Here is a 10,522-nt window from a genome sequence, read left to right on the forward strand (position 1 = left end):
CACCCTTTTTAGTGTTTATTGTAATACTTTTCATTCAAATCATATGGTTTAGTTTAAATACTTCAAAACCAAATGGTAGCTGGAGATAGTCCAAAAAACGGATGAATGTTTTGGTTAAATTGTGATTTTAATGAATGGAGCGAATTTGGAGCAGCAGTTTTTTTCTGTGAGAGAGGAGTGTTTTTTAGTGGAGCAGAAGGATGTGGAGCGCTGGAGCGGTGTTCAAGCACCTTTCCATGAGTGATGAGCGGGATTTCCGACCACTCAACTCTTCTCACATGCTCTGGTGTAGGCCAGTGACAGAAAACCCTGAAGGGGCTGTACACTTGTTCTCTCTTTCTCCTACCTTCAAACTCATGCACACTGTGAATTATTTATCAACCAAGGCCTGTATTAATGTGGATGTATGATGCCATACATGCCATGAGGTCGAAGGAATTGTCCGTAGAGCTCCGAGACAGGATTGTGGCAAGGCACAGATCTGGGGAAGGGTACCAAAAAATGTCTGCAGCATTGAAGGTCCCCAAGAACACAGTGGCCTCCATCATTATTAAATGGAAGAAGTTTGGAACCACCAAGACTCTTCCTAGAGGTAGCCACCCGACCAAACTCGGGGGAGAAGGGCCTTGGTCAGGGAGGTGACCAAGAACCCGATGGTCACGCTGACAGAGCTCTAGAGGTCCTCTGTGGAGATGGGAGGGAGAAACTTCCAGAAGGACAACCATCTCTGCAGCACTCCACCAATCAGGCTTTTATGGTAGAGTGGCCAGACGGAAGCCACTCCGCAGTAAAAGGCACATGACAGCCCGCTTGGAGTTTGCCAAAAGGCACCTAAAGACTCTCAGACCAAGAGAAACAAGATTCTCTGGTCAGATGAAACCAAGACTGAACTCTTTGCCCTGAATGCCAAGCGTCACTTCTGGAGGAAACCTGGCACCATCCCTACGGTGAGGAATGGTGATGGCAGTATCATACTGTGGGGATGTTTTTCAGTGTCATGGAGACTAGTCAGGATCTAGGCAAAGATGAACGGAGCAAAGTACAGAGAGATCCTTGATGAATACTTGCTCCAGAGCGCTCAGGACCTGACTGAGGCGAAGGTTCACCTTCCAACAGGACAACAACCCTAAGCACACATTCAAGACAATGCAGGAGTGGCTTCGTGACAAGTCTCTGAATGTCCTTGAATGGCCCAGCCAGAGCCCGTACTTGAACCCGATCTAACATCTCTGGAGAGACCTGAAAATAGCTGCGCAGCAACGCTCCCTATCCAACCTGACAGAGCTTGAGAAACTCCCAGAATACAGGTGTGCCAAGATTGTAGAGTCATATCCAAGAAGATTCAAGGTTGTAATTGCTGCCAAAGGTGCTTCAACAAAGCACTGAGTAAAGGGTCTGAATACTTATGTAAATGGTATGGTAACTGTGTAGCAGTTACCATTCCACATAGGGATTCGATACCACTACTACTATACACTTACCAACCAGTTTATTATTATTAGGTACACCACCCGTTCACTTCTACAGACAGAGAGTCATGTGACCACGGCTTGCTATAGTATATAAAACAGGCATCGAGGCATGCAGTTACTGTTTGATTGAAAGTTAGAATGGGCAAAACGAGTGACCTAAGCAGCTTTGAGTGGGGTATGATCGTCGATTGCAGGCACGCTGGATCCAGTATCTCAGAAACGGCCTCCTGGGCTTTTCACGCATAACAGTGTCTAAGGTTTCCCAAGAATGGTGTGACAAAAGATAATCCAGTCAGCGGCAGTCCTGTGGGTGAAAACAGCTCATTGAGCTGAGGTAGAAGGAGAATGGCAAGCTAACGGGCGGACCAAAAACAGACAAATGACAGCACAGTACAACAGTGGTGTGCAGAACGGCATCTCAGAACACATAACCCGTCGATTGTTGTCACGGATGGGCTATTGCAGCAGACGACCACACCAGGTTCCACTCATATCAGCTAATAACAAGAAGAAGCTGCTCCAGTGAGCACGCGATCACCAACATTGCACAATTGAGGAGTGAAAAAACATTGCCTGGTTCGATGCATCCCGCTTCCTGTTGCGTCATGCTGATGGCAGAGTCAGGAATTGGCATAAGCAGCATGACCTGGTGTCAACGGTACAGGCTGGTGGTGGTGGTGTACCGCTGTCAAATCTGCAGCAACTGCGTGATGGCATGGACCAACATCCCTGTGGAACATGTTCAACTTCTAGAATCCATTCCCCAGATAATTCAGGCTGTTCTGGAGCTAAAGGGGGGTGCAACCCGGTACTAGATGGGTGTAGCTAATAAACTGGCCAGTGAGCGTATTTAATCTACTGTTCACTGAGAGTGAGTTCCCCTTTACAGCATGTCTACATGTTTACTGCGAGAGATCCATGTCCTCATCTTACTGTGCTCTATTGAGTTACAGGACCAAGGCTTCAGAAGAACTGCATTGCCATAGGTTCTGGTATAGTCTGCATTAAATGATGATGTCTGGAATAGTGCCATTTCACATTTCCATAGGCTCCCACATCATGAATCTATCATGATCTATCATGATGGAAGGGAGATGAGCTGTTGCAAGGATTACAGTATACTACAGGGCCTGTCGGCTGGCGCCCAGACCCAGGCATCCAACCATGTACAGAGTGCCACATAGATTGCAATCCTGCTCTTTTCAATGATTAATTACCTGTAGCTCAATTATTCATGCTATGTTTATGTGGACCAGAAAAGCCTCTATGAATAATAGATTGGGGCTGGCTCCATCATGTTCACCAGCTCTGGGTTGTTTGAGGAAATCAGAGAGGAGAGGGGGAGAGAGGATCCAGAGTGTTGTCTCAAGCTCAACACCTCTCAGCTCATCTCTCATCCTACTCTGACTTCACTTTATATATTTACTGTACAGTTTAAGGAGGGATTCCTTCTTTACATGTTTTTATTTTAAATTATGTGACTGTTTGCGAGATAAAACGGTGTTGGGTGGTAGGGTTTCCTGAAACTGCTGAGGAAGTGGATGAGAGCTGCCAGACCGGGCTGAGAGCTAGGTTACAGTACAGTAATGTTATTCTACTGGCCCATTCATTTCCATTTAATCTCAAACGGAAATCTTCACACAATAATCAACCACCTACCATGAACTTTACTTGCTTGTTTGCCATATCAAGTGTCTTGAGAACTGTACAAAAAGTAATGTGATTTAGACAAATCATTCTACAGTACATTAATAAGTGTATAGTGGTTAGCCTGCGGTGGTACGGTTATTGTAACTGTGGTATGTAGTGGTAGGGTTATTGTAACTGTGGTATGTAGTGGTAGGGTTATTGTAACTGAGGTATGTAGTGGTAGGGTTATTGTAACTGTGGTACACTCGCAGTAACATCTGCTAACCATGTGTATGTGACAAATAAAATTTGATTTGATTTGTTTTGTAGTGGTAGGGCTATTGTAACTGTGGTTTGTAGTGGTAGGGCTATTGTAACTGTGGTTTGTAGTGGTAGGGCTATTGTAACTGTGGTTTGTAGTGGTAGGGCTATTGTAACTGTAGTTTGTAGTGGTAGGGCTATTGTAACTGTGGTTTGTAGTGGTAGAGCTATTGTAACTGTGGTTTGTAGTGGTAGGGCTATTGTAACTGTGGTTTGTAGTGGTAGGGTTATTGTAACTGGTTTGTAGTGGTAGGGCTATTGTAACTGTGGTTTGTAGTGGTAGGGCTATTGTAACTGTAGTTTGTAGTGGTAGGGCTATTGTAACTGTGGTTTGTAGTGGTAAGGCTATTGTAACTGTGGTTTGTAGTGGTAGGGCTATTGTAACTGTGGTTTGTAGTGGTAGGGCTATTGTAACTGTGGTTTTTAGTGGTAGGGCTATTGTAACTGGTTTGTAGTGGTAGGGTTATTGTAACTGTGGTTTGTAGTCATGTGCCCTCCGGCAGAATGTACTGTACATTTGCTACAGCAAAGCTTGTCTGACTGCAGCAGCTTCACATCAGAGATGAAGTTGCTGTTGGCTATTTCTGTGTACTGAGGGAACATCCACATTAATTGGGCATAAACAACAAACTTACCTAAGATTGTTCTCGCTCTCACGCTCTCTCAGCTATCAGAACCCCAGTTCCCATTTAGATTAGAAAAAGGGTAAAACCAACAAGAAAGAAAGCAAGGAAGAAAGGGTAATAAACAAAGAACTTCCAGTAGGCAGGAGGGATATCGGAGGTTCCACATCGGAGGTTCCCACCGACTACAGCTGCCATCCCGTCCATGGGCGGTGACTCAGGCCTGGACCAGGTTGGCAGCATCCAGCGATCCAGCCAGCCTGGTCACGATAAACATCAATGCTCGTATTCCCTCTATTTCTGGCTTGACATACACTCCGACATGGTTACCTCACAGCCATTGCTGCACCACAGCACCTCTACATCAACACACTTTGTGTGTGAGGGAGAGAAACACTACAGAGGTGTGTGTGTGTGTGTGTGTGTGTGTGTGTGTGTGTGTGTGTGTGTGTGTGTGTGTGTGTGTGTGTGTGTGTGTGTGTGTGTGTGTGTGTGTGTGTGTGTGTGTGTGTGTGTGTGTGTGTGTGTGTGTGTGCGCGCGCGCGCGCATGTATTTGTTTGTATGTTTGTGTGGACAGATGAGCCTGAAAAACAGAGGGTAGAGTCCGTGCCATGTCAATTTGAGGAAACATTTTTCTCATTGCCCACAATACTAAAGCAAGAACGCACACAACCTAAAAGAAATGAGCCAAAAAGTGCTCCAGCAGGTAAAGTCACATTTAGTTGTTGGTTGCAGGCTACAATCAGAATCAAAATGGTCATCAGTAATTGTCATAAAATGTCATAAAATACAGTACGTATCATCACGTCAGGTACAGTCACCAACACGTGAGGTACAGAACATTTGTTGAAGAGCTTTGCTTTTTACATTGGAAAACCAGCATTGTTCCACCTTATATTTGAGTTAAAATGTGCAATAAAACATCACTTGTGGAGTTTCTAATGGTGGCAGCAAAGCAAAAGTCTCTTTCCTGTTCAGTATGTATAATAAACTAGTTGTTCAGTTACACGTTAATTAAAAACACAACACCAGGAAACATTTTATATTTCATGAAGTTTGGCCATTATCTCTCTGTATTCCTCAGAATGAATGATAATTAATTCCTTATCAGAATTCATAGGAAGGTTGAGATGGTGGTCACGGTTCCAATCTAAATACATTACAACTCCCCATCCCAAACCTGCCCTCAATTTCAACGCTTCTGGAAGTTTCACTTCATTTCACAATAAGGTACAGATATGAAGTGAAACTTCCAGAAGCTTTCAAATGAGGGCCAGGTTGTCAGGATGGGTAGTGTACTATACAAGTACACATTAATTACAAGTAAGTACCACTCAAAGACACTTCATTATAACTAGCTAAATCCTGTGTAACACCTAATAATTACATTGTACTTAGGCAAACATTCCATGTACTACAGTATGCTTGAAATAGTGTGTTTTTCCTCATCTGGGATGACCAAGATAACCCAGATGGTACACTTTATTTTGGTGGCAAGTGCTAGCAATAACATTGAGTGGAGATATATTTTCAACAGTGCACATTCATGGGTAAGTAATTAGAGCCTATTAAGCATAATCTCTCGGACACCCAGCACATCCACGAGGGGTCACAACCTTTGTGACAGTTGTTACTGAATCTAATGCAGCTGAGAAGAAACAAACCATTAAGCCCATTTGAAACAAGCATGGTAAAAATAATAGATTGTTACACCTTTGTAATTACATACTGCAATTACTACCAGGTACATTTTGTTACTACACTGTAACTATTGGTTGTTACTGTTAACTACAATACATGCTACAGTGTAATTACATTGTAATAAGAACCCCTTAAAATGAAGTGTAACCTAAAGTACATTGAGTACTGTACTTTCCCATTGAAGAGCATTCATGTGAGCTCAATATAAAATAAACGCTCACGTTTCTAGTCATTTGAGCGCAATAGAACACACACTACATGCTCCCATTCTAGAACAGTCATGTGAGCCAGATAATGCATAACTACTCTCCAATCAGATACAGATAGATATCAAATATCACATGCGCATAATGCAGTTTACCAACAAGCTTGTGTTAGATATCCAAGAAGAGCCCTTTTGTGGCAGGCCCGGCAGTCATTGTAAATAAGAATTGGTTATAAATGGACCTGCCTGGAAAAAATGTAAATAAATAAAAGTAATACCACTACTGATATGTTTTTACTGTCTTGAGAAGAGTTGGGAGAGGACAGAGACTTGTATTGCACAGACCCCCACTGCACAAACAGACAAACAGAGACAGCAGCATGGGGAGAAGGAAGCCCTACAGATGGCCCCTGAGGAAAAACAGACATCTTTCCAAATATTCTAATTAAATACAGACTCTTTTCTGACATGGCCTTTTCCCTGTGTAAATCTGATCTTTTGGAATCTGATCTTTTGAGTTCAGATTTATACCACATCCATGTGTGGATCTCAATTCTGATACAGTTCTGATGCTCCATATGTAACCTCAGTCTGGACGCTCAGATCAGATTTTTTTGCTCTGAAGTGCCGTTACCAAGATGACTACCCAAAAATGTTAAGGAACACTGACAGGAAATGAGCATTGAATCTATGTGCTACTTCAGATAGAATGCTCAAATCTGATATGGGTCACATATAAAACTGAGTGTGGACAGTCAGGAAAAAAATCTGAATTGGGTTCTTAGTGTGGCTGTGTAAACACAGCCATAAAGACCCATACAAAAATAAATCTGTTTTCTTGAACTACAAAGGTCGTTCCCGGAAAGGTGACGTTTCTGAAAACTAGACGACCTAAAGGAAATACTGTATAATATGCTATTTACACACCATCATACATTGTTGTGTAGGCTATAGCTGGAAAAGGTCATTTCCATAGCATCATCCTAAAATGAGTGTTGATTATCTCACCCATTATTTATTTGAAAAAATCTAGGATTATCCTATATTAACCTGGGATATCAACTGTCATAACTCCACAGTGACACACTATTCTTGCAACAGATATCCAAAAACATACAGAACAGTTCATTTTTGAAACATAACAGATGTTGTATACAAGCTTTGCACACACACTATAGTAAAAAATATGCCTGCATGCTGTCCTTGTGGTTCTTGAAATTCCTAGAATGGAATGCAATCTTTCCTGGGTATAAGAATACAGAGTGGTGCACTGCAGACCCATCTTAAAATGCTCTTTGCTTAATTGCCATGGTAGGTTGACCCTAGCTTGCTCTACTGTGCGTGTGAGGGAGTGATTGTCTACACCTGGGTACCCATGGGTTCATCATATAAGAAGAGTCCCGCACATACAAAACAATCACCTTTGCACCTTTTATTGTATTGTTTCAATGAAGTTTACACTGACCAAAGTCTGCTCTCCTATCCTACATATCAGATCTAACTTAGTTCACATAGAAACCTATAAGCAATTCACAAATCCACTGTCCATACAAGCCTTCGAGACCCACTGGAGTTCCACCTAAACCTACTTTACATGAAACCCTTAGAAACACATTGTCTCCATGACCCTTCTGCCTTCTAGAAGGACAGTCTAGACCTCTGATTAATGTGCTACTCCTCCACTCAGTTCATCTGTACAGATATCAGGAGCCAAGGAGCACAGAGGGAGAGAATAGCTCGACTGTAAGTAGTCAGCATGCACACGGTAATGAGTGTGTCTCTCTTTGTATTTTGTTGTGCATCTGGATCGGTAGCATGCCTAACATGATGCAATTCCAATCTATAAGAACATCTTGACTATGTTATTGCTGCCATATTATAATGTGGAGCATGTCATGCATTTGCAATTTCAAGACCAGTCTAAAGGCATCAGCAATTAAGGGTGTACAAACAACTGACGTTCAACCTGAGGGAACATGGACAGAAAATACAATTCTCAAATAAATCTACTTGTCTCCTTGTTGAGAATGCAGAATGAAGACATAGCTCCAAGATAAACCAGAATGCCGGTGGGCATAGAGTCGGCCATCTTGCCAAAATTGGCAATTTTATACATCAACATTCCCGCCTAGAAGAATCCTTTTGATAAAATACACAAAATACGCTTCTGAACAAACTAAATGATTTTCTTGGAAAGTGACTGTTACTGGTAACTGGTATCCTTTCTGTATGTAATACTGTAATGTACTGCACAGCATCATTAACAGATAATTTGACACTCAAATATTTGAAGTTTTCAATAACTGCTACAAAATGGAAACTGTCTGTTGCAGTTTCTAAGAGAAGAAATACAGTCTTTTTAGTACTTTCGTTTCGAAATACTTGTTTTGATTCACTATTGTCTACCCTGAAAGAACACAATGTAACAGTTTTGCATCAATGTTGAAATAACGTTTTTCACTGCAGTGGTTTACACAATGCAAGTCGTGTTGTGCTGATATTGTCCTTTTTTTTTGCATTTGGAAGATATTTGGTAGGCTAAAGATTCACAGGCGCCAAACATGGCACCAGAGCTATACGACTGGAGTTGCTACTTTTTTCCTCAGATCCATTCTGATGTTCATCTAAACTACCTTACACCTTCTCCTCCATGCACAGTGGTGATCCACACAGCCAGAAACAGACGGCCCACGCTTGGGAGAACACTGCAGAAAAAGACTGGAGAAAACCCCACCCCTCTGTAAACCACCCCTCTGAAATGAAGGGCATAGACATGGGCACCTCTCTGGCCTGGCCTCAGGGGTCTATGCACTACCATTGTAGCGAGACACCCTGTGACATGCAATGTAGTAATACACTGCACTCACCAGGAGCTAAAGCAGAGGCCTTAGCTTACTGTAGCTAACCAACCAGACAGTGTCTGTAGGAGACTGTCACACCTAGCAGGCCTGGGCTGGGCGCTGGCTGGGTGGAGCAGGACCCTTCTTCCCCTCGGTGCAGCAGTCCAGTTCCAGACAGGGGGAGAAAAGTGATGTGAACAGGCGGCCCAGGCCCTTCCGGAACATGCTGTTGGAGAGACTATAGATGAGGCAGTTGCAGAAGCTGTTGCTGATGGCTAGCCATGTGGTGAGGAAGGAGGCCACCAGGTCGCAATAGAGGCCGGCGCTCTCCAGCAGGAAGTAGACGATGTAGGGCATCCAGAGCACGTAGAACACGCTGGTAATACGGAACAACACCATGGCGTAGCGCTTATCCAGGCACCCTTCACCACGCTCGCCCCTCTCGTTCCCCTGGGGGCCGAAGCGTGTGAGGCGTTGGATGATCTTGCGGGTGTGCTGACGGCAGATGAGGAAGATGCTCCCATAGGTGAAACACACAGTGAGGGTGGCTGGAGCATACAGCACAGCCACGATGAATGAGCTGAAGCACGGATCGGTCTGCCACGAGGTCGCACACCAGCAAAATATATCTCCGTGGTAGCCAGGCTTCCCCCACCCGAAGAGGGAGGGCAGGAAGATGAGGGCGGAGTAGAGCCAGATGAGGCCGATACAGACGCGCAGGCGACATGGTGTGACCAGCGTAGCATAGGAGAACGGCCGTGTGATAGCGATGTAGCGGTCAACACTAATACAAGCCAGAGACGCCATGGACACACTCTTCAGCACAGACACCAGGTAGACAAACACCTTACAGGTGAGCTCCTCGTCCAGCCCCTTGAGGTAGTGGAGCAGGGACAGGGAGGGTACCAGACAACTCACCCCCACCAGGAGGTCTGCATAGGCCATGGTCTGGATGAAGTGGCTGGTGGTGTGGTGGTGAAGCAGTGGAGCACAGTGGAACACAAAGATCACCACCAGGTTGCCGCTGATGATGAGGATGGTGAGGAAGAGAATGACGGACACCTCCAGCACGCAGGTGTTGAGGTTGTAGGAGTAGCCCAGGCCCAGCAGGCAGAAAGGAGAGCTGCTTTGGTTCACATCAGAGGAGGAAGAGTTCATGTTGGAGCTGCGGGAAACAGACCGGTCAGTTCAGTTCTGCTCTCATCTCTTATTACGGTCTTTATCACTTTCTTTAACCAGACGGTCATTTACTCTCTCTTTAACCAGATGGTCAGTTTCTCTCTCTTTAACCAGATGGTCAGTTTCTCTCTCTTTTACCAGATTGTCAGTTTATCTCTCTTTAACCAGATGGTCAGTTTCTCTCTCTTTTACCAGATTGTCAGTTTCTCTCTCTTTAACCAGATGGTCAGTTTCTCTCTCTTTAACCAGATTGTCAGTTTCTCTCTCTTTAACCAGATGGCCAGTTTCTCTCTCTTTAACCAGATGGTCAGTTTCTCTCTCTTTAACCAGACGGTCAGTTTCTCTCTCTTTAACCAGATGGTCAGTTTCTCTCTCTTTAACCAGATGGTCAGTTTCTCTCTCTTTTACCAGATTGTCAGTTTCTCTCTCTTTAACCAGATGGTCAGTTTCTCTCTCTTTAACCAGATTGTCAGTTTCTCTCTCTTTAACCAGATGGCCAGTTTCTCTCTCTTTAACCAGATTGTCAGTTTCTCTCTCTTTAACCAGATGGC

At 43.9% G+C, this 10,522-nt stretch overlaps 1 protein-coding gene across 1 annotated transcript; it reads right to left on the reverse strand.

The window, feature by feature from the left end:
- Nucleotides 1-8,891: 8,891 nt before the first annotated feature.
- Nucleotides 8,892-10,015, reverse strand: LOC139411959 (probable G-protein coupled receptor 21). Its single transcript, XM_071158726.1, has one exon. The coding sequence runs from the start codon at nucleotides 9,948-9,950 to the stop codon at nucleotides 8,892-8,894; it is 1,059 nt and encodes a 352-aa protein (XP_071014827.1). The 5' UTR covers nucleotides 9,951-10,015.
- Between the last annotated feature and the right edge of the window lie 507 nt (nucleotides 10,016-10,522).

This window comes from Oncorhynchus clarkii, chromosome 6 (assembly GCF_045791955.1).
Source record: "Oncorhynchus clarkii lewisi isolate Uvic-CL-2024 chromosome 6, UVic_Ocla_1.0, whole genome shotgun sequence".
Taxonomy (NCBI): domain Eukaryota; kingdom Metazoa; phylum Chordata; class Actinopteri; order Salmoniformes; family Salmonidae; genus Oncorhynchus; species Oncorhynchus clarkii.